Below are 27,291 nucleotides of genomic sequence, written 5' to 3' on the forward strand. Positions count from 1 at the left end.
CTAGACTATAGACTAGACTATAGACTAGACTAAGACTAGACTAGACTAACTATAGACTAGACTATAGACTAGACTATAGACTAGGACTACTTAGACTAGAGACTAGACTAGACTACTAGACTAGACTATAGACTAGACTATAGACTAGACTATAGACTAGACTATAGACTAGACTATAGACTAGACTATAGACTAGACTATAGACTAGACTATAGACTAGACTATAGACTAGACTATAGACTAGACTATAGACTAGACTATAGACTAGACTATAGACTAGACTATAGACTAGACTATAGACTAGACTATAGACTAGACTATAGACTAGACTATAGACTAGACTATAGACTAGACTATAGACTAGACTATAGACTAGACTATAGACTAGACTATAGACTAGACTATAGATTAGACTATAGACTAGACTATAGACTAGACTATAGACTAGACTATAGACTAGACTATAGACTAGACTATAGACTAGACTATAGACTAGACTATAGACTAGACTATAGACTAGACTATAGACTAGACTATAGACTAGACTATAGACTAGACTATAGACTAGACTATAGACTAGACTATAGACTAGACTATAGACTAGACTATAGACTAGACTACAGACTAGACTATAGACTAGACTATAGACTAGACAATAGACTAGACTATAGACTAGACTATAGACTAGACTATAGACTAGACTATAGACTAGACTATAGACTAGACTACAGACTAGACTATAGACTAGACTATAGACTAGACTATAGACTAGACTATAGACTAGACTATAGACTAGACTATAGACTAGACTATAGACTAGACTATAGACTAGACTATAGACTAGACTATAGACTAGACTATAGACTAGACTATAGACTAGACTATAGACTAGACTATAGACTAGACTATAGACTAGACTATAGACTAGACTATAGACTAGACTATAGACTAGACTATAGACTAGACTATAGACTAGACTATAGACTAGACTATAGACTAGACTATAGACTAGACTATAGACTAGACTATAGACTAGACTATAGACTAGACTATAGACTAGACTATAGACTAGACTATAGACTAGACTATAGACTAGACTGTAGACTAGACTATAGACTAGACTATATACTAGACTATAGACTAGACTATAGACTAGACTAGACTAGACTATAGACTAGACTATAGACTAGACTATAGACTAGACTATAGACTAGACTATAGACTAGACTATAGACTAGACTATTGTTTAGACTATAGACTAGACTATAGACTAGACTATTGTTTAGACTATTGTTTAGACTATAGACTAGACTATAGACTAGACTATTGATTAGACTATTGATTAGACTATTGATTAGACTATAGACTAGACTATAGACTAGACTATAGACTAGACTATAGACTAGACTATAGACTAGACTATAGACTAGACTATAGACTAGACTATAGACTAGACTATAGACTAGACTATAGACTAGACTATAGACTAGACTATAGACTAGACTATAGACTAGGCTATAGACTAGACTATAGACTAGACTATAGACTAGACTATAGACTAGACTATAGACTAGACTATAGACTAGACTATAGACTAGACTATAGACTAGACTATAGACTAGATTAGATACTAGTCTATACTATAGACTATACTATAGAATAGACTATAGACTAGACTATACTTTAGACTATACTACAGACTTGACTCTACTATTGACCAGACTATAGATTAGACTAAAATAAATAACCCTTTAAATAAAACAACATTTTTTGTAATTATAAATTTTCTAAATATTTTCTTATTTTCTTGTCTTGTTTTGCTTTTAATAAATATTTAATAATCATAATAATTTTTATTGATCATCATTACATATTTAATTAAAATTATTATTCATTCTATTATGTTTGTATAGCAGTGAAAATAAAATTTTGCTATATTATTATTTTTTTTTTAAATTTAGATTTAATTTTGTTTTCGATTTCGTTTGTTTGTTCTTAGTAAAGGCAAAATAATAAAAGCTTTTAAACAATTTTTTTATGTATTATGTTAATTATTTTAACTAAACACTATTTACAAAATATGTAATTAAAAATTAATAAAAAAAGTAAATCAAATAATATTTTTGTTCGCTTAGTTGCAATTTGTTCTATGACATGATTCTTTTATATTTTAATTCTTTTTGTCATTTATTGATACAATGAAATAGTTTTGTGATTTAATTAATATTTTTTAATTATTTTTGTGTTTATCAGAAAAAAAGTAAAATAATGTATAAGTTTGGGCATTTAAATGTTTACGTACAAATTAATTTAAATTTAGAGACTTGTTCTTAAGATTTAAAATTTAGTATTAAGATTTCATTCATTTAGGATTCAGTGTTGTTGTTGTGTATGTGTGGGTTTTTTAATCACAATTTCTTAAAATTCTAAAATTGTACTGCAATATGGTGTTGCCATCGTGCGGTCGTTCTTGGCAAATATTTGTCTAAAATTAAAGAGAGAAATAAATGTTAGTTTTATTCACGAAAGAAAATAACAAAGTCTATAAACTAGACTATAGACTAGAGTATAGACTAGAGTATAGACTAGAGTATAAACTAGACTATAGACTAGACTATAGACTAGACTAAGACTAGACTATAGACTAGACTAGACTAGACTATAGACTAGACTATAGACTAGACTATAGACTAGACTATAGACTAGACTATAGACTAGACTATAGACTAGACTAACTAGACTAGACTAGACTATAGACTAGACTATAGACTAGACTATAGACTAGACTATAGACTAGACTATAGACTAGACTATAGACTAGACTATAGACTAGACTATAGACTAGACTATAGACTAGACTATAGACTAGACTATAGACTAGACTATAGACTAGACTATAGACTAGACTATAGACTAGACTATAGACTAGACTATAGACTAGACTATAGACTAGACTATAGACTAGACTATAGACTAGACTATAGACTAGACTATAGACTAGACTATAGACTAGACTATAGACTAGACTATAGACTAGACTATAGACTAGACTATAGACTAGACTATAGACTAGACTATAGACTAGACTATAGACTAGACTAGACTAGACTATAGACTAGACTATAGACTAGACTATAGACTAGACTATAGACTAGACTATAGACTAGACTATAGACTAGACTATAGACTAGACTATGACTAGACTAGACTATCAGACTATAGACTAGACTATAGACTAGGACTATAGGACTAGACTATAGACTAGACTATAGGACTAGACTATAGGACTAGACATAGACTAGACTTCAATACTAGACTAGACTATAGACTAGCACTATAGACTAGACTATATGACTAGACTATAAGACATAGACTATAGACTAGACTATAGACTAGACTATAGACTAGGACTATAGACTAGACTATAGACTAGACTATAGACTACTTATAGAGCTATACTATAGACTAGACTTCAGACTAGACTATAGACTAGACTATCGACTAGACTATAGACTAGACTATAGACTAGACTATACCTGACTATAGACTACCTATAGACTAGACTATAGACTAGACTATAGACTACACTATAGACTAGACTATAGACTACATTATAGACTAGACTATAGACTACACTATAGACTAGACTATAGACTAGACTATAGACTAAACTATAGACTAGACTATAGACTAAACTATAGACTAGACTATAGACTAGATTATAGACTAGACTATAGACCAGACTATAGACTAGACTATAGACCAGACTATAGACTATACTATAGACTAGACTATAGACTAGACTATAGACTAGACTATAGACTAGGCTATAGACTAGACTATAGACTAGACTATAGACTAGACTATAGACTAGACTATAGTCTAGACTATAGTCTAGTTTATAGACTAGACTATAGACTAGACTATAGTCTAGACTATAGTCTAGTTTATAGACTAGACTATAGACTAGACTATAGTCTAGAGTCTACATAGAGTCTAGTCTATAGACTAGACTATAGACTAGTCTATAGTCTAGTCTATAAACTATACTATAGTCTAGACTATAAACTAGACTATAGTCTAGACTATAAACTAGACTATAGTCTAGACTATAGACTAGACTATAGTCTAGACTATAGACTAGACTATAGTCTAGACTATAGACTAGATTCTTGACTAGACTATAGACTAGACTATAAACTAGACTATAGACTAGAAAGTATACTAGACTATATACTAGACTTTAAACTAGAACTAGTCTAGACAGTTCAAATCTTAACAAAAGTATGGTCGGTCTCATTGGTCTGTAAGAACCATAAAAACTCTCACCTTTTCCGGATCATTGGTGGCACGTAATATTAAATCTTTAACAAAATAGCCCCGACTAGGGACATTAAGTAGAAGTAAAGAGGTGTTACGTCTACGTTGTAAAACATTTTGTGAATGTTCATGTAAATTGCAGAGGACCCATTGTAAAGGTAATGAAGATCTATAAATAAGAAATTAAAAATCATTAATTACTCTTGAAAATATAGTGAAAGATCAATACTAACGTTAAATGTAATTCAATACTTTGTTCCTTAAAGAAACGCGATAGCGGTATGACAAATGTCTTATTCACAGATTTACCCAATTTGGGACAAAAATCATCTGTGGCAAAAGTATTATTTAAACGTTCCGCCCATATACAACTGCGTATTTTCCAACAATCTGTTTCATCAGGTGGTAAATCTGGATCTACGGACAATTTAGGTTGCACTATGCCAATCTCGATTTTATCCTTTTTAACTTTTTTCGTCTCCTCATCAACGGTTTCATCGGAGAAGGTATGCTCCAATAGCACATCTAAATTTTCAGCATCTTCTGGACGTTCTGCCTCAGTAGCTAGTTGTTTTGAAGGAGTTTGTTTATTATGGGCAGTTCTTCCTTGCGGCAATGAGGCCGCCAATATGGCGCCATCTAGCGTTTCTTTATTTTTAACATTACCATTATAGGTCGACTGTAAGTCATCGTCGGTATCATTTATAATTGCATCATTATCTTCAGATTCACTGTGATTTTCATTATCGATTTCCTCTTGTTGTAGAGAGGGTTTAATCTTTTGGCTTCCGCAGGTCTTAAGCTTAAATTTGATTGATTGGGGGCCAAGAGTTGATTGTTTTCTTCGAAACAAACGGACTAAAAGGAAATAATGAATCAAAATTCGTACTACTTAGCAATTTTTGATACCTACCTGACAGTTAGATATATCCTCACGTTTTGTTTTACTATTACATTGTTCGGGCTCGCCAAAGGTATTAACATAAGCTATGGAATTTTGTACCCATACATTTGCAATTTCTTGCTGATTACCCGTACTCCCAGCGGATGATGGTGATGAAGAACGACGTCCTAAAAGCGATTGACGATCATCTAAACCTAAAATAAAATTCTCCGGATTGCCAATAATATCGGTGGCACTATAGATCGATTCATTGTTATCATTAGAAAGTTGTTGCAATAGATCCGAATTGTCAGTGGTACGATCCACAAAATTGCGACTTTTATTTGTAATAGATTGAGTCTCCAACGAGTTATTTGTATGAGGAGCATCAGTATTGACTTTATTCGTAATGCTGCGACTACTTGTGGTGCTAGTAGTGGCTGTAGGCGGTGAGACAGTTTTGTATATAATCAACTCTCCTCCCTTGGGATTGGTGTGTCTTAAAAGATTCGATTGGGTGGCGGAATTTTCTATAACAAGTCCCGTTTCATCTATAATATTACTGCTGGATGTGCTGACTATGGGTAGGTCGACATTTAACTTTTGTATTTCACTATGAGTGGGAACTTTGGCTGCTGGTGCCCGTATTTTGGCCGGTGCTAACTTTACACGATTGTTGACTTGTTGTTGTTGGTGTGAGTCAGTGTCAATGGAATTATTTTCGAAATCTTGTTGAACATCGGCAATTTTCTCCGTCGAAGTTTCGCTCGCACTGTGTGAAACATTCTGCGGCGTCTCTTCATTTGCTTGACCATTTAAGTTAAGCGAACGTGTCGATGGTAGAGCATTACGATGCGTAGCTGATTGCATTACTCTTAAAACTATTTGCGGTTGCGGCCATTTGTTTTTATGTTTACTTATCGAAGTCTTATTGTTTCGTGCTAGTGTTGGAGCAACAGTGACCCTCTGTGGCTCATTGTAGACTTGCAAAAGTTCATGACTCACCGAAGGTTTTTCCATGACCACTGTTATTTCATCATTTCTCAACTGTTGAGCCGAAGAGGGATTACTAATATCATCCGGTGTACCCAAATATCTATAGTCTGCTCGTTGATATTCGCTGTGATTACGACTTTGAGATCTTGTTACACCTGTCCCCACCGCTCCTCCGCCTATAGCAATGGGAGATTGATAAGCAAATGACGGCCAGTGCGTATGATTTCTGGCTGATTTTAACATATTGATAAAATTGTGTTCCTGTTCCGTTAACGTTAGACCTTCATGGCCATATAGGTGGCCATTATTTAAGAGTTGTATGCTATCTAGATATTTTAGACTTTGTTGTTTCTTATTATGTTCGACAAAATATAAAGTGGAAACTGCGGCCAAACTGATAGATAGGAAAAGATAGGAAATAATTAGAAAAGCTGACCAAATTTTAAAAAAGTTGAAACCCAGAGACTAGTTACTTTTCTAATTCAAAAGTGAACTAAAATGAATTGAACTTGAATTGGAACTAAAACTGAACTAGGAACTGAACTAGAACTGAACTAGAACTGAACTAGAACTGAACTAGAACTGAACTAGAACTGAACTAGAACTGAACTAGAAATGAACTAGAACTGAACTAGAACTGAACTAGAACTGAACTAGAACTGAACTAAAACTGAACTAGAACTGAACTAAAACTGAACTAGAACTGAACTAGAACTGAACTAAACTGAACTAGAACTGAACTAGAACTGAACTAGAACTGAACTAGAACTGAACTAGAACTGAACTAGAACTGAACTAGAACTGAACTAGAACTGAACTAGAACTGAACTAGAACTGAACTAGAACTGAACTAGAACTGAACTAGAACTGAACTAGAACTGAACTGACTAGAACTGAAACTAGAACTGAACTAGAACTGAACTAGAACTGAACTAGACTGAACTGAACTAGAACTGAACTAGAACTGAACTAGAACTGAACTAGAACTGAACTAGAACTGAACTAGAACTGAACTAGAACTGAACTGAACTGAGAAACTGAACTGAACTAGAACTGAACTAGAACTGAACTAGAACTGAACTAGAACTGAACTAGAACTGAACTAGAACTGAACTAGAACTGAACTAGAACTGAACTAGAACTGAACTAGAACTGAACTAGAACTGAACTAGAACTGAACTAGAACTGAACTAGAACTGAACTAGAACTGAACTAGAACTGAACTAGAACTGAACTAGAACTGAACTAGAACTGAACTAGAACTGAACTAGAACTGAACTAGAACTGAACTAGAACTGAACTAGAACTGAACTAGAACTGAACTAGAACTGAACTAGAACTGAACTAGAACTGAACTAGAACTGAACTAGAACTGAACTAGAACTGAACTAGAACTGAACTAGAACTGAACTAGAACTGAACTAGAACTGAACTAGAACTGAACTAGAACTGAACTAGAACTGAACTAGAACTGAACTAGAACTGAACTAGAACTGAACTAGAACTGAACTAGAACTGAACTAGAACTGAACTAGAACTGAACTAGAACTGAACTAGAACTGAACTAGAACTGAACTAGAACTGAACTAGAACTGAACTAGACTGAACTAGAACTGAACTAGAACTGAACTAGAACTGAACTAGAACTGAACTAGAACTGAACTAGAACTGAACTAGAACTGAACTAGAACTGAACTAGAACTGAACTAGAACTGAACTAGACTGAACTAGAACTGAACTAGAACTGAACTAGAACTGAACTAGAACTGAACTAGAACTGAAACTAGAACTGAACTAGAACTGAACTAGAACTGAACTAGAACTGAACTAGAACTGAACTAGAACTGAACTAGAACTGAACTAGAACTGAACTAGAACTGAACTAGAACTGAACTAGAACTGAACTAGAACTGAACTAGAACTGAACTAGAACTGAACTAGAACTGAACTAGAAACTGAACTAGAATGAACTAGAACTGAACTAGAACTAACTGAACTAGAACTGAACTAGAACTGAACTAGAACTGAACTAGAACTGAACTAAACTGAACGAGAACTGAAACTAGAACTGAACTAGAACTCGAAACTAGAACTGAAAACTAGAACTGAACAGAATGAACGAATTGAACTAGAACTGAACTAGAATCTGAACTAGAAATGAACTAAGAACTGAAACTAGAACTTGAAACTAGAACTGAACTAGAACTGAACTAGAACTGGGAACAGAACTGAACTAGAACTGAACTAGAACTGAAACTAGAAACTGAACTAGAACTAGAAACTGAAACTAGAACTGAACTAGAACTGAACTAGAAACTGACTGAACTAGAACTGAACTAGAACTGAACTAGGAACTGGAACTAGAACTAGAACTCGAACTGAACTAAGAAACTGAACTAGAACTGAACTAAGAACTGAACTAGAACTGAACTAGAACTGAACTAGAACTGAACTAGAACTGAACTAGAACTGAACTAGAACTGAACTAGAACTGACTAGGACTGAACTAGAACTGAACTAGAACTGAACTAGAACTGAACTAGAACTGAACTAGAACTGAACTAGAACTGAACTAGAACTGAACTAACTAGAACTGAACTAGAACTGAACTAGAACTGAACTAGAACTGAACTAGAACTGAACTAGAACTGAACTAGAACTGAACTAGAACTGAACTAGAACTGAACTAGAACTGAACTAGAACTGAACTAGAACTGAACTAGAACTGAACTAGAACTGAACTAGAACTGAACTAGAACTGAACTAGAACTGAACTAGAACTGAACTAGAACTGAACTAGAACTGAACTAGAACTGAACTAGAACTAGAACTGAACTAGAACTGAACTAGAACTGAACTAGAACTGAACTAGAACTGAACTAAACTGAACTAGAACTGAACTAGAACTGAACTAGAACTGAACTAGAACTGAACTAGAACTGAACTAGAATGAACTAGAATTGAACTAGAACTGAACTAGAACTGAACTAGAACTGAACTAGAACTGAACTAGAATTGAACTAGAACTGAACTAGAACTGAACTAGAACTGAACTAGAACTGAACTAGAACTGAACTAGAACTGAACTAGAACTGAACTAGAACTGAACTAAAACTGAACTAGAACTGAACTAGAACTGAACTAGAACTGAACTAGAACTGAACTAGAACTGAACTAGAACTGAACTAGAACTGAACTAGAACTGAACTAGAACTGAACTAGAACTGAACTAGAACTGAACTAGAACTGAACTAGAACTGAACTAGAACTGAACTAGAACTGAACTAGAACTGACTGAACTGGAACTGAACTAGAACTGAACTAGAACTGAACTAGAACTGAACTAGAACTGAACTAGAACTGAACTAGAACTGAACTAGAACTGAACTAGAACTGAACTAGAACTGAACTAGAACTGAACTAGAACTGAACTAGAACTGAACTAGAACTGAACTAGAACTGAACTAGAACTGAACTAGAACTGAACTAGAACTGAACTAGAACTGAACTAGAACTGAACTAGAACTGAACTAGAACTGAACTAGAACTGAACTAGAACTGAACTAGAACTGAACTAGAACTGAACTTAGAACTGAACTAGAACTTCGAACTAGAACTGAACTAGAACTTGAACTAGAACTGAACTAGAACTGAACTAGAACTGAACTAGAACTGAACTGAAACTGAACTAGACGAACTAGAAGTTCTGAACTTAGAACTGAACTCGAACTGAACTAGAACTGAACTAGAACTGAACTAGAACTGAACTGAACTGAACTAGAACTGAACTAGAATCTGAAGAACCTGAACTAGAAACTGAAGTGAACTATAACTGAAATGAATGGGATTATAAAACTGAACTAGATTTCCACGCATTTTCAAATCTTAAGAAAGATAGGACTTCGAATCTCTGGGGTTAAAAATGTTTTGTCCCATTGCCTTAACTCACCTAGGCTTGCCATAACAATAACTAATCGAAATATAATAATTTGTAGTGTTCTATTCGAGCAAATTTCATAGCCATCCCGATTGCTCGTTATACTTTTGCAATGCAAAAACTGTAGCTCATTTTCTTTAGCACGCTGCAAACGGGTATTGACACGCTCCAAATTTTCTATGCGCGTCTCTAAAGTACCCGTTACTTTGCACAGTTCCTTGACGGCACCAATATTTTCCATAAGTATGCGATCCTTATTCACCAGTAGGAAATTTTCAATAACATTGCCGTTCGGCAGTACCACACTGCCAGCCTCTTGCACGGCATCGGGTATTACCTCGCGTACTTCCTGCGCAATTACCCCAGTGTCAACAATTTCTCCCGTATCTTTGTGACCTTTGAGACCAGCATGCAGTGCAAACTGGGGCTCTAGACGATAACGTACAATACGTATTTTTTGGAGATTGCGCAACTGTACCGATGTGTCTAATTCACCGATTTCCTGTTTGGCTCTACTATCACTGGGCTGCACTATATGACCAGAGATCTTAAGATTGCCATGCACCACTAGACTTTCATCGGGACGATCGGTATTAATACCCACACGACCGGCATGGTATATGGAGTCTTGGGTAAGACCACGTTGCCAACACAAATCAACATCCGATTCAAATTGTCCGGGATTAGAGGCACGTACTATGATTTTATCACTACCTTGGCTGATAATGGGAAAGTCGCCGGAAGCGGTATGGACATGCAAGGCAACAATAAGTTGGAAATAACGTTGTTCGGGATTTGGACGTCCCTTTTTGCGCATATTATTGTTGGTAGTTTCGGAGAAGTGTAAACGTCCCACTGTTACCTTACTAACAATGTGACTTTGGAGATCGATACTGAAAGTGAGATATTTAAAATTATTTATTACTCGATATTTCATATATCCTTTGGACATCCAAGCATTACACTGTGATAATGCTGGGACGTCTTTGTTTCAAATTCTTTATTTTCTTTAACTACTTACGGTACAGGAAAGAAAGGTTTCTTCGAACGATCCGATTGACTTTGTTCAATGCGTATAGTTTGATTGGGCGCCTCCAATTTCACCCCATAGAAATGCAAATGGAAGGACTTGATCTTCTCTAAACCGGACGGCGTTCTCACAAATTTAGCTTCACTTTGCAAGCGAGCATGGCAAGTTATTTGAAAATGATTCTTTTTCTGACACACAAACGCATCATCCGATACGGAGAAATTGAAACCTTTATCGGCATCGACCCGATAATAAACCACCGATATTTCTTGCAAATGCTGATCGCATAATTTATGCCAATTTTGCTGTTGAAAGGGTGAAAAACGTATGCAAGGACTTAGAGCATCACCACTTTGTGAAGAAGTATCGCAATTCTTGACACTACCATCCATATGCACCGAGGAGAGAGCCGGCGAAAGGGAAGCATTTGATGGGGCTGGTGTGTCCACCATATCATGGTTACTTAGTTGTATGTTGAGCGGTGATATAGATGATCTCTTGGAGCTGTCACCCGGCATGGGTGTGGAACAAACTGAACTGCGTGAGGGACTTAATATTAAACCTGGATCTGGCTTAACACATCGAAAATCGGGATCATCAATTTGTGTGGTCATTTTACGTTTACGCGACGATGACTGATGATTGGGGGTTGAGGGAGCCGAAGTTCTACTTAGTGTGGGCGTGGAGGGTATGCTGGTACCCACTACCTGCACATGTGGCAGATCACTTATGCTGCTTAACATACAGGTAGATGTTTCCACTACTGAGGGATGTTCGAGGTGGTTCAAATTAATCTGATACGGTGGAGGAGGTGCTGGTTGTCCGGGATTTGCATACAATTTGTTCGTTAGACTTTCATAGTTAATTTGATTACTAGGGCTGCTGTTATGATGATTATGATTGTTGTTGGTGGCATACATAAGCTGTGTTTGCTGCTGCGGCTGTTGGCTAGGCATCTCAATATGAGTATCTAAGGAGTGTGAGGCATTCGAATGTAAGGTTTGCGTTAAGTTATTCGGATTGATTATGAGACCGGTTTCATGCTTCACACGTATCCCAGCATTCAAGGCTTCCTGGGTGGGGGGACTTGCCAAAGGATTAACATTCATGGGACTGTTTAGTAAATGTGTATAGTGATGTTGTTGTTGGGGTAATGGTGGCGGTTGTGGCGGATGATGCACCTGCATGTTGTGTAAATCATTAATAGCAGGAGTCGAGTTACTACCTCCCCCTCCTCCTCCTCCTGCGTGATTGTAAATATCACGTGTATTTAAGGTTAAACCCTGTACATCTTGCAATGGACTGTAGGGTGGTTCAGATCCAGAATCTGGTGGACTTTCGGGCAGGTGTGATAGTGTAGGATTATTGTTATTGTTACTGGAGTGATGTATACCAATATGTGGTGTTGCTGGCGCAGATGTTAAGCTAACTCGCGCTGAGACTGTTGGTATTGAGGGTAGGATTATGTCGGGTCCTATTGTTGTCATGGGCGAGGGCGAAGTTACGGGTGTTTCTGTTTTGGCTGTACATGGCAGTGTTAGGTTTTCACCACCATTGTTTGTAGTATTGCTGCTGTTGCTTCCATCTGGACCCAAGCGACCAAGACCCGCTGTTACTTGTAGATCTTCAAAAAAGATTGCTTCATTGTCAATTCCACCCACATAGTCTGCCCGGTCTGTAATGGAAAAAGTTTAATTTAAAAAATTTTATTTTTATAGCGGAATTCCTAAAATTACTTAATTATATCGCCTGCTGCCTTCCTTATCGATTCACATTGTAAAAATAGCTACAATCGTACAATAGTATGCCAATGTTCGATTCGACCATTCGTTCATGTCGAAAAGCGATAATAAGTACATTATTGTACATTGACTTCTAATGACGACTTAATAATAAATATTTGATAAATTTTTTTTAATTTACTTAAAATATTTCGACTTAATAAATGCATAATTACTGTTAATATTCAAGTACATGGTCTGGAAATAACGCAAAATAATGGTCACGATGCTATTTTATTTTATGCACAAAATTTTCATATTTTTTTATCGTAAATGTTTAAGAAAAAATTTATAAAAAAGTTCATTTAACTTTTATTTATACAAATTTTATAAAAAAAAGTTCAATTCTCTTTTGTAATGAATACATAGACTTGTGTTCAAATTTCAAATGAGTTTTTTAGTGGGCTTAGGATTTTGGTATGGAATGTTAACTTTTTGAAATTTTATCACAACTTTTGGGAATTAATATCCGGAATTTGTTATCAGGTTAATTGCCAAAAGGAATTTTGTGGTAGAAGTACATTTTCGGTGATAAATAAGAATTGTTAAGGAACCAAGTGGAGCCTAATGGTGGTAATTATATGAGAGCGAAGGTTCAAACTATGAACGCAACAGCACAGACTATAGACTAGACTATATACTAGTCTATACACTCAACTGTAGACTAGACCTATAGACAAGTCATAAACTTAACTGTAGACTAGGACTATAACCTAGACTATAGAATAGACTATAGAATAGACTATAGACTAGACTATAGACGAGAACTATAGACTACACTATAGACCAGACTATAGACTAGACCTATAGACTAGGACCTATAGACTAGACTATAGACTAGACTATAGGACTAGACTATAGACTAGAATGACTAGACTATAGACTAGACTATAGACTAGACTATAGACTAGACTATAGACTAGACTATAGACTAGACTATAGACTAGACTATAGACTAGACTATAGACTAGACTATAGACTAGACTATAGACTAGACTATAGACTAGACTATAGACTAGACTATAGACTAGACTATAGACTAGACTATAGACTAGACTATAGACTAGACTATAGACTAGACTATAGACTAGACTATAGACTAGACTATAGACTAGACTATAGACTAGACTATAGACTAGACTATAGACTAGACTATAGACTATAGACTAGACTATGACTAGACTATAGACTAGACTATAGACTAGACTATAGACTAGACGATAGACTAGACTATAGACTAGACTATAGACTAGACTATAGACTAGACTATAGACTAGACTATAGACTAGACTATAGACTTAGACTATAGACTAGACTATAGACTAGACTATAGACTAGACTATAGACTAGACTATAGACTAGACTATAGACTAGACTATAGACTAGACTATAGACTAGACTATAGACTAGACTATAGACTAGACTATAGACTAGACTATAGACTAGACTATAGACTAGACTATAGACTAGACTATAGACTAGACTATAGACTAGACTATAGACTAGACTATAGACTAGACTATAGACTAGACTATAGACTAGACTATAGACTAGACTATAGACTAGACTATAGACTAGACTATAGACTAGACTATAGACTAGACTATAGACTAGACTATAGACTAGACTATAGACTAGACTATAGACTAGACTATAGACTAGACTATAGACTAGACTATAGACTAGACTATAGACTAGACTATAGACTAGACTATAGACTAGACTATAGACTAGACTATAGACTAGACTATAGACTAGACTATAGACTAGACTATAGACTAGACTATAGACTAGACTATAGACTAGACTATAGACTAGACTATAGACTAGACTATAGACTAGACTATAGAACTAGACTATAGACTAGACTATAGACTAGACTATAGACTAGACTATAGACTAGACTAGACTATAGACTAGACTATAGACTAGACTATAGACTAGACTATAGACTAGACTATAGACTAGACTATAGACTAGACTATAGACTAGACTATAGACTAGACTATAGACTAGACTATAGACTAGACTATAGACTAGACTATAGACTAGACTATAGACTAGACTATAGACTAGACTATAGACTAGACTATAGACTAGACTATAGACTAGACTATAGACTAGACTATAGACTAGACTATAGACTAGACTATAGACTAGACTATAGACTAGACTATAGACTACTATAGACTAGACTATAGACTAGACTATAGACTAGACTATAGACTAGACTATAGACTAGACTATAGACTAGACTATAGACTAGACTATAGACTAGACTATAGACTAGACTATAGACTAGACTATAGACTAGACTATAGACTAGACTATAGACTAGACTATAGACTAGACTATAGACTAGACTATAGACTAGACTATAGACTAGACTATAGACTAGACTATAGACTAGACTATAGACTAGACTATAGACTAGACTATAGACTAGACTATAGACTAGACTATAGACTAGACTATAGACTAGACTATAGACTAGAATATAGACTAGACTATAGACTAGACTATAGACTAGACTATAGACTAGACTATAGACTAGACTATAGACTAGACTATAGACTAGACTATAGACTAGACTATAGACTAGACTATAGACTAGACTATAGACTAGACTATAGACTAGACTATAGACTAGACTATAGACTAGACTATAGACTAGACTATAGACTAGACTATAGACTAGACTATTATAGTTAGTTAGTTAGTTTGAAAGGAGGATGTATACCCATCAAATCCGAAGAAATACACCTAGGCCTCTATCGGGCCTGTTGTGCGCTCCTTAACCAGTGCCTCAGGTGGGAATCGAACATACCACCTCCGGTGTACCAGACTAGAACACTAACCACTAACCTACCGGAGGCCACTAGACTATTATAAATACTATAAATAATACTATAAACAGGATTATTAACTAGGCTATATACTAGGCTTTAGTCTAAACTATAAACTAAGATGTAAAAAATCAGTTTAAGATTTTAAAATAAATTAATAAACAAATATTTGGAAAATTATTGAACTTTGTCGAAAAAAAAGTGGGCGTGTAGAACTTAATATTGGAATTAAAATTAAAAAAAATAATGTCTATGCACAACCAAATTGAGACTTAAAAAAATTAAACACTAACCAAACGACCGAACGACTACTGATAACAATTATTTAACAAACAGCAAAAATTAAAAAATAAAAAAACACTTTGATCAATACAAATAAAATTATGATAAAATAAATTTGTTATTTTTTTGTTTTCTACTTCTAAACACTTAAATATTTACTACTAATTTAATAGTATTTATTATTTTGTCATGTATAAATAAATATTTAATTTAAATTAGCATGTTAATAATTACCATTGCAAGTTTTGTGATAATCCATAAGAATTTATACTTTCTATAATAAAGTTTTTTTTTTTTGATTATTTTATTTCTGTTGTTTTTACGTTTTTCACTATATTATCTTTTATTTTGTTATTTTTTTTTTTCAAATTCCGTTTGCTGGTGTTGAAATTAGAAAAAAATATTGAAAATCCCAACCGTTAATCAACTAACGAATGTTACAAATACGACTGGATTTCAATGTGAATAGTTTTCAGATTCTTTTTTACAGTTTGAGAGTTTATTAGTTAATTTTATTTTAGTTGTTTTTATTTTCGTTTCGTTTATTGTTTATAAAAAAATTATTATGTATTTGTTTTGTTTTTTGCTTTTAGTTTAAATTTGCTTTTACATTTAAACGATTTTTTTCTGTTAATTTTTTTTTGTTTTAGATTATTTTAGTTGTGAAAAAAGTAATGTTTGTTTTGATATCTGTGAATGTGAATTTAATGAGAGTTTTAAATGGGAATTGGTCGAATTGTGATCAGTAATTGGCGGACTACACTAGAGTCCATAGACTATAGAGCAGACTATAGACTAGAATATAGTCCACAATATAGAATAGACTAAACTATAATCCAGACCATGGACTAGACTATAGTCCAGACTATAGACTAGACTATAGTCCAGACTATAGACTAGACTATAGTCCAGACTATAGACTAAACTGTAGTCCAGACTATAGACTAGACTATAGTCCAGACTATAGACCAGACTATAGACTAGACTATAGACCAGACTATAGTCCAGACTATAGACTAGATTAAAGTTCAGATTATAGACTAGACTATAATCCAGACAGTAGAATAGACTATAGTCCAGACTGTAGAATAGACTATAGTCCAAACTGCACTATAGTGCAGAATATAGATTAAACTATAGTCCAGACTATAGACTAGCCTATAGTGCAGACTATAGACTAGAATATAGTCCAGACTATAGACTAGAATATAGTCCAGACTATAGACTAGAATATAGTCCAGACTATAGACTAGAATATAGTCCAGACTATAGACTAGACTATAGTCCAGACTATAGACTAGAAAGTAACCCAGACTATAGACTAGAATATAGTCCAGACTATAGACTAGACTATAGTCCAGACTATAGACTAGACTAGATTATAGTCCAGACTATAGTCTAGTCTATAGTCTGGCTTATAGACTAGACTATAGTCCAGACTATAGACTATAGTCTATAGTCTAGTCTATAGTCTGGCCTATAGACTAGACTATAGGCTAGACTATAGTCCAGACTATAGACTAGACTATAGTCCAGACTATAGACTGTAGTCCTAGAGTCTATAGTCTGGCCTATAGACTAGACTATAGGCTAGACTATAGACTAGACTATAGACTATAGGACTACAGTCTATAGTCTGGCCTATAGACTAGACTATAGGCTAGACTATAGTCCAGACTATAGACTAGACTATAGTCCAGACTATAGACTGTAGTCCTAGAGTCTATAGTCTGGCCTATAGACTAGACTATAGGCTAGACTATAGTCCAGACTATAGACTAGACTATAGTCCAGACTATAGACGAGACTATAGTCCAGACTATAGACTAGACTATAGTCCAGACTATAGAACAGACTATAGTTCAGACTATCGACTAGACTATAGTTCAGACTATAGACTAGACTATAGTTCAGACTATAGTCCAGACTATAGACTAGACTATAGTCCAGACTATAGACGAGACTATAGGCTAGACTATAGTCCAGACTATAGACTAGACTATAGTCCAGACTATAGACGAGACTATAGTCCAGACTATAGACTAGACTATAGTCCAGACTATAGAACAGACTATAGTTCAGACTATCGACTAGACTATAGTTCAGACTATAGACTAGACTATAGTTCAGACTATAGTCCAGACTATAGACTAGACTATAATCCAGACTATAGTCCAGACTATAGACTAGACTATGGTTCAGACTATAAACTAGACTATAGTTCAGACTATAGACTAGACTATAGTTCAGACTATAGACTAGACTATAGTTCAGACTATTGACTAGACTATAGACTAGACTATAGTCCAGACTATAGTTCAGACTATTGACTAGACTATAGACTAGACTATAGTCCAGACTATAGTCCAGACTATAGGATAGACTATAGTCCAGACTATAGACTTTGATCAATACAAATAAAATTATGATAAAATAAATTTGTTATTTTTTTGTTTTCTACTTCTAACTATAGTCCAGACTATAGTCCAGACTATAGTCCAGACTATAGTCCAGACTATAGGATAGACTATAGTCCAGACTATAGGATAGACTATAGTCCAGACTATAGGATAGACTATAGTCCAGACTATAGTCCAGATTATAGACTAGACTATAGTTCAGACTATAGTCCAGACTATAGACTAGACTTGGTTCAGACTATAGACTAGACTATAGACTAGACTATAGTCCAGACTATAGTACAGACTATAGACTAGTCTATAATCCAGACTATAGTCCAGACTATAGACTAGACTATGGTTCAGACTATAGACTAGACTATGGTTCAGACTATAGACTAGACTATAGTTCAGACTATTGACTGGACTATAGTTCAGACTATAGACTGGACTATAGTTCAGACTATAGACTATAGTCCAGACTATAGTCCAAACTATAGACTAGACTATAGTTCAGACTATAGACTAGACTATAGTCCTGACTATATACTACACTAGACTATAGTCTAATCTACAGACCAAAATATGATCTAAGCTGTAGACTCGACTAGTCCGAACTACATAGAATATAGTCCAGACTCTTGACTAGTCCAGACTATCGAATAGACTACAGCCCTAACGTTAAGCTATAATTTTTCCCACTGTGCTACTTATATATTACTAAGTAATGAATATGTCACAAGCCGTTGCAGAAAACAAACAACTGCCACATAATTAAAAGTAGGGTATTAAAAAGTTATTTTTACACCAAAAAAAAAAAACAAATCGATGATAATATTTATTAATAAACATTAAATTATCTAATGGTATAATACTCGTAGAAAACAGCAACAACAACAACAACAGTAAAAACAAAAATCCATCATCTTGATAATTACAATTTAGAGGAGCCAATAATTTTTATACGAGTATTAATCTCCTAAAGGCAAAACTGCGGCCAACAGCCATCACTCCGCAAACCACACGTTTCTTCTTTATGCGGTTGATGCACTTTACTCTTGGATGAGCATTTAAACAAAATATAACAAAAAAACAACAACAACAGCATTAACAAAAAAAAAAAAAAAAAATTATAATTAAATAATAAAATATAGAGTAACATGTAACGTTTAATAGCTTTTCTCATGTTTTATTTTCTGATTTTCCAAAGATTTTAATCGTTTGAAAATTTGAAACGTTTTTTATTGAATTGTAAAATGAAACTCACTCATCTATTCATTTACTGTTAAAATAAAATTGTCATTTGAGTTTATTATTATTATTTTTCTAATTTCAAGCAAAATTTTTAATCATATGACTTCAACCATTTCTTCACTTGGCTTCACGCATTTGTTAAAAAAAAAAACAAAACGTTGCAATTTGATCATTAAAAAAATTAATAATAAATAACTGGTATTTGGTGAAAATTAATTTGAAACATTTTTATTTAAATTAGATAGCTGTCATATAGCCTGTTACCTGTTGTGACAACAAATTTCTTAAAAATAATTGCAATTACTTTCTAACGACAATTAAGCTATTAACTAGCGCACAGTGGGTTTGGATGAAATATGTTTTAGAAGGAAAATTTGCATAAGGGTGCTAAAAACTACACGCTATAGTATAGAATATAAAATTGACAATAGTACAGACTATAGAATAGACTATTGTCCAGAATATAGATTAGACTAGATAATTGACCAGACTATGGACTAAACTATAGTCTAGACTATAGGCTAGTCTATAGTTTATAGTCTGGACTATAGTTTACTATACAGTCAGTCTGGACTGTAATCTAGTCTATAGTTCAGACTATAGACTAGACTGCAGTCCAGACTATATACTAGACTATAGTCCAGACAATATATCATACACTAGTCTAGACTATATACTAGATTACAGTCCACACTATCGACTAGACTATAGACTATAATCTAGTGCAGACTATGAGACCATAGTCCAGACAACAGGCCAGACACTAGTCCAGACAATAGACTAGACTATATTAAAGGCTAGGCTACATAGTCCCGACTATAGTCCAGACTTTAGTCCAGACATAGACTATATTCTAGTCCATACTAAACTACAATCCATACAATTAACTAGACTGTAGTCCAGACAATATTCCATACACTAGTCCAGACTATAGACTATAGTCCAGACTTTAAACTGGACTATAGTCCATATTATAGACTAGACTGTAGGCCAGACTATAGACAAGATTATAGGCCAGACTATAACTGGACTATAAGCCAGACTAAACTATAGTCAAGAGTATTGACTAGACTATAGTCCAGACTATAGACTAGACTATAGTCCAGACTATAGACTAAACTATAGTCCAGACTATAGACCAGACTGTAGTCCAGACTATAGACTACAGACTAGATTATAGTCCAGATTATAGACTAGACTATATTTCAGAATATTGACTAGACTATGGTTCAGACTATAAAATGGACTGTAGATTAGACTATAGTCCAGACTGTAGACTGGACAAAAGACTAGACTATAGTCTAGACTATCGACTGGACAATAGACAGCACTATAGAATAGACTATAGACAGCACTACAGAATAGACTGTAGTCCAGACTATAGACTGGTCTATAGACTAGACTATAGCTCATACTATAGACTTGTCTATAGACTAGACTATAGTACAGACTGTAGACTGGACATTAGACTAGACTATAGACTAGACTATAGTCCAGACTATAGACTAGACTATAGTCCAGACTATAGACTAGACTATAGACTAGACTATAGTCCAGACTATAGACTAGACTATAGTCCAGACTATAGACTAGACTATAGTCCAGACTATAGACTAGACTATAGTCCAGACTATAGACTAGACTATAGTCCAGACTATAGACTTGACTATAGTCCAGACTATAGACTAAACTATAGTCAAGACTATAGACTAAACAATAGTCCAGACTATAGACTAAACAATAGTCCAGGCTATAGACTAGACTATAGTCCAGACTATAGACCAGACTGTAGTCCAGACTATAGACTACAGACTAGATTATAGTCCAGATTATCGACTAGACTATATTTCAGAATATTGACTAGACTATGGTTCAGAGTATAAAATGGACTGCAGACTAGACTATAGTCCAGACTGTAGACTGGACAATAGACTAGACTTTAGTCCAGACTGTAGACTGGACAATAGACTAGACTATATTACAGACTATAGACAGCACTATACACAATCAAGTGTCAGATTATACACTAGGCAAAAGACAAGATTATAGTGCAGACTATAGTCCAGATTATAGACTATAGTCCACACCAAACTACAATCCAAACTATAGGCTGTAGATCCGACTATAGTTTGGACTCAAGTAATCTATTGAAATTTCTATTTCAAAATAGTTAAATTATTCGCATTTCATTTCCATCGAACGTAAATATTTAAAAAAAAAATTAAATACAATTTCTTAAAAAAGCGAATGTAATCGTGTTCATTGTATTGCGTTTAAATTAAATTAGAACTGTTTATTTAGTTTCACTTAATTATTGTTAAATTAATTTTTTCTTTTAAATTATGTAGTTATATTTGTTATTATTTATCAATTCGTATTACAATTATTGCTATTTATATTTTATTTATTTATTTTTTTGAATTGCATACAATTACTATTTAAATGAATTTTTTTCAATTTTCCATTTTTTTATTACAATTGCAAATGTTTTCGCTGCTTTTCACAATTAATTTATTTAATCGTAATTTCAATTGAAAATTATGTTTGATTATTTCTTTGATGTATTTATTTATATTGTTGTTATAATAATTTAATTAAATTTTTTAATAATTTTATTTGCTTTACTGGTATTTTTTTGCGTTTTTATTGGTCTCGTGTTTAGCTTATCGCGTTAAGAAGGTTTTTCATTAGAAATGAGGGACCGAAAAAGCAACAGAACTCTTAAATTTAGTACAGAATTGACAAAGCAAATTTGTTTTCTTCTTTTCGGTCTGGTTACAATTTTTTTGTATTCTGGTTCTTCTTATTGAAATATAATTATTGATCAAACAAATTCTGTTGGTATCGTACATGTATGTAGTTAAGTGTGTCTTAAAGAGAACCTGTCGTTTTGTTATTTTTTATATGTATGTACCTACATACATATTTACAATATATGCAAATACATACAAATTTTGCATGCAACAACTACAAAATTGTACTGTACACAGTGGTATTTATTGTTAGAGAATAAAAAATGAAAATCTTCAATATATCTTTAATAGTCAGGAAAAGCTGGACTATAGTATAGTCAGTAGTCTGGACTACAGTACAGTCTGTAGTGTGGACTATAGTTCAGTCTGTAGTGTGGACTATAGTTCAGTCTGTAGTCTACAGTATAGGGTTTACTCTAGTCTATAGTCTTAAACTATAGTCTTGACTAGTCTGCATTATATAGTAGTCTATAGCATGTACTATAATCTGAAATATAGTATATAGTATCGACTATAGTCTAGTCTATAGTATCCACTGTATTCTAGTCTATAGTCTCGTCTTTATTATAGTCTATGGTCTTGACTATTGTACAATATGTAGTCTGAACAATAGCATAGTTTATAATTTGGGCTGTAGTCTGGACTATAGTCTAGTCTATAGTCTGGACTACAGTGTATTCTATAGTATGGACTACAGTCTAGTCTACAGTCTGGACTATAGTCTAGTCTATAGTCTGGACTTAGTCTAGTCTATAGTCTGGACTATAGTATAGTCTACAGTCTAGTCTATAGTCTAGTCTATAGTCTAGTCTATAGTCTAGTCTAGTATAGTCTATAGTATAGTCTATAGTCTAGTCTATAGTCTAGTCTATAGTCTAGTCTATAGTCTAGTCTATAGTCTAGTCTATAGTCTAGTCTATAGTCTAGTCTATAGTCTAGTCTATAGTCTAGTCTATAGTCTAGTCTATAGTCTAGTCTATAGTCTAGTCTATAGTCTAGTCTATAGTCTAGTCTATAGTCTAGTCTATAGTCTAGTCTATAGTCTAGTCTATAGTCTAGTCTATAGTCTAGTCTATAGTCTAGTCTATAGTCTAGTCTATAGTCTAGTCTATAGTCTAGTCTATAGTCTAGTCTATAGTCTAGTCTATAGTCTAGTCTATAGTCTAGTCTATAGTCTAGTCTATAGTCTAGTCTATAGTCTAGTCTATAGTCTAGTCTATAGTCTAGTCTATAGTCTAGTCTATAGTCTAGTCTATAGTCTAGTCTATAGTCTAGTCTATAGTCTAGTCTATAGTCTAGTCTATAGTCTAGTCTATAGTCTAGTCTATAGTCTAGTCTATAGTCTAGTCTATAGTCTAGTCTATAGTCTAGTCTATAGTCTAGTCTATAGTCTAGTCTAAAGTCTAGTCTATAGTCTAGTCTATAGTCTAGTCTATAGTCTGGACTATAGTATAGTCTGTAGTCTGGACTATAGCTAAGTCTATAGTCTGGACTATAGTATAGTCTATAGTCTGGACTATAGTATAGTCTATAGTCTGGACTATAGTATAGTCTATAGTCTGGACTATAGTATAGTCTATAGTCTGGACTATAGTACTATAGTCTGGACTATAGTACTATAGTCTGGACTATAGTATAGTCTATAGTCTGGACTATAGTATTGTCTAAAGTCTGGACTATAGTATAGTCTATAGTGTGGAATATAGTTCAGTCTATAGTCTGGAATATAGTTTAGTCTATAGTCTGGAATATAGTTTAGTCGACAGTCTGGACAGTAGTATAGTCAATAGTCTGGACTATAGTATAGTTTATAGTCTGCACTATAGTATACTCTATAGTCTGAACTATAGAATGATCTATACTCTGGACTATAGTAAAGTCTATAGTCTGGACTGTAGTATAGTCTATAGTCTGGACTATAGTCTCGATTATAGTCTATAGTATTGACCATATTTTAGTCTTTATTATATTAGTCTTTATTCTAGTATAGTCTCGATTGTATTCTAAACTATAGTCTAGTATATATAGTAGTTTATAGTCTCGACTACAATGTTAAATGTAGTATGGACAGTAGCCTAGTTTATAATCTGGACTATAGTTTAGACTATAGTCTACAGTCTGGACTATAGTAAAGTCTATAGTCTGGACTATAGTAAAGTCTATAGTCTGGACTATAGTAAAGTCTATAGTCTGGACTATAGTAAAGTCTATAGTCTGGACTATAGTAAAGTCTATAGTCTGGACTATAGTAAAGTCTATAGTCTGGACTATAGTATACTCTATAGTCTGGACTATAGTATACTCTATAGTCTGGACTATAGTATAGTCTATAGTCTGGACTATAGTATAGTCTATAGTCTGGACTATAGTATAGTCTATATTCTGGACTATAGTATAGTCCTATAGTCTGGACTATAGTATAGTCTATAGTCTGGAGTATAGTATAGTCTATAGTCTGGACTATAGTATAGTCTATAGTCTGGACTATAGTATACTCTATAGTCTGGACTATAGTATGTCTATAGTCTGGACTATAGTATAGTCTATAGTCTGGACTATAGTATAGTCTATAGTCTGGACTATAGTATAGTCTATAGTCTGGACTATAGTACAGTCTACAGTCTGGACTATAATATAGTCTGGACTATAGTATAGTCTATAGTCTGGACTATAGTATAGTCTATAGTCTGGACTATAGTAAAGTCTATAGTCTGGACTATAGTAAAGTCTATAGTCTGGACTATAGTAAAGTCTATAGTCTGGACTATAGTATACTCTATAGTCTGGACTATAGTATACTCTATAGTCTGGACTATAGTATACTCTATAGTTTGGACTATAGTATAGTCTATAGTCTGGACTATAGTATAGTCTATAGTCTGGACTATAGTATAGTCTATAGTCTGGACTATAGTATAGTCTATAGTCTGGACTATAGTATAGTCTATAGTCTGGACTATAGTATATTCTATAGTCGGACGGCAGTCTAGTCTGTAGTCTGGACTACAGTATAGTCTATAGTCTGGACTATAGTCTAGCCTGGACTGAAGTCGGGTCTTAAGTCTATACTATATGTAGTTTAATCTATTTGTTTGAACTATAGTCTAATCAATTGACTAGTCTATAGTTCGGACTATAGTCAGGTATATAGTCAGGAATTTAGTATAATCTATAGTCTTGTCAATAGTCTGTTCTATTATCTAGCCTGTAGTTTGGATTATAATCTGGTCATTAATCTAGTCTATAGCTTGGACTATAGAGTATTCTTATTATGAGGTCTACAGTCTGGACTATGTGTATTCAATAGTCTGGTTTAGTCTAGTCTATAGTGTGTAAGATGGTGTATATATAGTCTGGACTATAGTCTAGTCTGTAGTCTGGATTATAATCTGAAATATATATAATAGTATATGTTCAGAACTGTACTCTAGCCTATAGTCTATTCTAAATTTTGGATTATAGTCGCGTCTATATTCTGAACTATAGTCAAGTTCATAATCTAGTCTAGTCGATAGACTGGACTTAAGCAATTGTTTTGTCTATATTATTGTCTATATTCCATACTATAGTCCAGTTTTTAGGGTGAACTATAAATAGAAAGTCTTAAGTCACATATACTTATGTATAATTCGATCAGACAGTTATATCAAATTAGACCTATTGGTCTCACTGTGCAATGGTTTGACAGTTTTAGGCAAAAATGTAAATATCTTTGTATGAGTAATTATTTTACACAAATATTTATGTATATGTACATAAATACATATATTTATGTATAAATTTAATATTATTTACAAAACAGATCTGTAAACCGTTGACTTGTTTAAGTATTTATCTAGAGTGAATCAAACCTGTTGGCGTCAGAGTTTTGTATTTGTATTTGATTAAAAAAATGTGTGAATAACTTAAGATCATTACTTGTCATTTAATTGACAATAAGATATTAATAAATAAATTAATAACTTTTTGACGTCTTTTTCCGAATAGGAATGAAATCTGATTAATAAGGTGTCTATATTGAAATCCTATAATTGAAATTACACCTTAATTTACTAAAAATTTTACTTTACAGCTCTGACTTTTATGTTAAAATACTACATTTAAATGTAAGTCATAGTTTTGGTAGAAAACAAAAATAAAAAAAAAACTGTTGCTTAGCAAATTTTATACACGATATATAGAGTTATAAAATATTAAATAAAAATTAATAAAATGTAACAAACTATAAATTTATTTCACAAAAAAAATTACCAACAGCACGAAATAATTTATAAATAAAATTGGAAAAAAATATTATTATTTATTGACTTTTCTTTTAATTGATTCATTTTATTATTAAATATTTTAATAGGCTTATAAGCAAAATCAGGTTAAAGGAAATATTTTGCACAATGTAAATATAATAAATTATGATCACCAGTGAAGATCGTGATGATCTACGTTATTACAATTAACTCATAGGGAAAGAAAAGTAGGCCGTATAAAACGGTTTCAATAAGTGATCTATATCGGTGAATTTGTTAAGAAATACAAGAATATATAGTTATTTAGATTTAAAAATGGAAATGTTCTTATTTAAAAGATATGTTGTCTAGCGAATCGATCTACTTAGTATAGCTGGTAATCAAATATTGAAATTTTTTGAAATTTACAGACTATAGACTAGTATATTATAAACTTACCCAAATCTGTTAGTATATGTTCATTGTAAAAGTCCATGTCCATCTGTGCTAAATTTATAAAAACTTTTTGTTATTTCGAGCATCCTTCTAATATTTGTTTAGTAAATAATTTGTCTAAAAACCTGAAA

The 27,291-nt window shown here is 33.5% G+C and overlaps 1 protein-coding gene across 1 annotated transcript; it reads right to left on the minus strand.

The window, feature by feature from the left end:
- Positions 1 to 1,953: 1,953 nt before the first annotated feature.
- On the minus strand, positions 1,954 to 27,291 carry LOC119613638. The gene is given in 8 exon segments (XM_037969664.1): positions 1,954 to 2,485; positions 4,330 to 4,489; positions 4,554 to 5,095; positions 5,098 to 5,178; positions 5,234 to 6,593; positions 10,145 to 11,029; positions 11,158 to 12,841; positions 27,164 to 27,291. Coding segments are annotated over 8 exon segments (4,836 nt in total). The 5' UTR covers positions 27,207 to 27,291; the 3' UTR covers positions 1,954 to 2,404.

This window comes from Lucilia sericata, unplaced genomic scaffold (genome assembly GCF_015586225.1).
Source record: "Lucilia sericata isolate MDLA Ls3-8-SP2 unplaced genomic scaffold, ASM1558622v1 Contig002224F_arrow, whole genome shotgun sequence".
In the NCBI taxonomy this organism is placed as follows: Eukaryota; Metazoa; Arthropoda; class Insecta; order Diptera; family Calliphoridae; genus Lucilia; species Lucilia sericata.